Consider the following 1117-nt stretch of genomic DNA (forward strand, 5'->3'; position numbering starts at 1 on the left):
TATATATATATATATATATATATATATATATATGTGGCTGCTTAATCCCTCTGAGTCCTAGCTGCATATTTTCCCCTCCCAGTACTCTACTTGCCACTGAGAATCGTAAATTAACCTTGGTGGAGGAGGAGGGTAGAATAACAGCTGAAAGTAATTGCTAGACAATGGAATTAAACGGCCGGGTCTGATGCTATGTTTTTTAATTTTGCAGGATATGGAGAATGGTTACCATTGCATGTGCCCACCTGGATACTATGGAACTCACTGTGAGCACAGTGCTTTGACTTGTATTGATTCTCCATGTTTTAATGGGGGCACATGCTTGGAAAAGGAACAAGGGGCCAGTTACACTTGCCTCTGCCCCCTGGGCTTTACAGGATCTAATTGTGAAAAGAAAGTGGACAGGTGCACAAGTAACCCATGTGCAAATGGTAAGTCTTCTCCCTAGAAGCATCCACATTTCTCTCTGGCTCCTTCATGCTCTTCTCTACAAAAATGACAGGCCTTAATCCAATTTTTAGCCTTTTCTCTGATCTACCAGTCTTCCTTTTTCCATTATATTCTTTATGTTACCGTACTAAAGTATGGTGTCAGAAGCACTCTCTTGTATTTGTATGCAAGTGACCAGTGCATCAGAATTCCAGAGGGTTTATCAATAGAGGTAGAAAAGGGAGAAATACAGAAAATAAATTTGACTGTAGCTATATACACTTTAAAGAGGCATTCATGTGGACCACAGTGGTATCATTTGGCAACTCGGAATCTTTTTAGTCATGGCTCTTGTTATTACATATTAATGCGCAAGTATGTCCCTTCCACTGTGGTGATTTTTAAAAGCTTACCAAGAAAGAGATTTTTAGTGTCCAGAATGAACTGCACTGATTTCTTTCTTTCTCTTTTTTTTCTTTTTTTAAATTTTTTTTCCCCTTTGACACCCCCCTCCCCCTCCCAGGTGGTCACTGCTATGACTTGGGTCAAATCCGTGTGTGCCGATGCCGTGCTGGTTTCTCTGGTCAGAAGTGTGAGATAAACATCAATGAATGTGCCCGGAGTCCATGTTCCAGTGGGGGCACTTGTCATGACCTGATCAATGATTACACTTGCACCTGCTTGCCAG

The 1117-nt window shown here is 41.2% G+C and overlaps 1 protein-coding gene across 1 annotated transcript in view; it reads left to right on the plus strand.

The window, feature by feature from the left end:
- DLL4 (delta like canonical Notch ligand 4) overlaps positions 1-1117 on the plus strand; it is an 18712-nt gene that overhangs the window by 6519 nt on the left and 11076 nt on the right. Inside the window, exons 8-9 of the mRNA XM_019519028.1 lie at positions 212-431; positions 953-1032. Of these exons, the coding sequence (XP_019374573.1) occupies positions 212-431; positions 953-1032 (300 nt within the window). The remainder of the gene's footprint in view (positions 1-211; positions 432-952; positions 1033-1117) is intronic.

Source organism: Gavialis gangeticus, unplaced genomic scaffold, assembly GCF_001723915.1.
Source record: "Gavialis gangeticus isolate Ggan-Ray unplaced genomic scaffold, GavGan_comp1, whole genome shotgun sequence".
Classification (NCBI taxonomy): domain Eukaryota; kingdom Metazoa; phylum Chordata; order Crocodylia; family Gavialidae; genus Gavialis; species Gavialis gangeticus.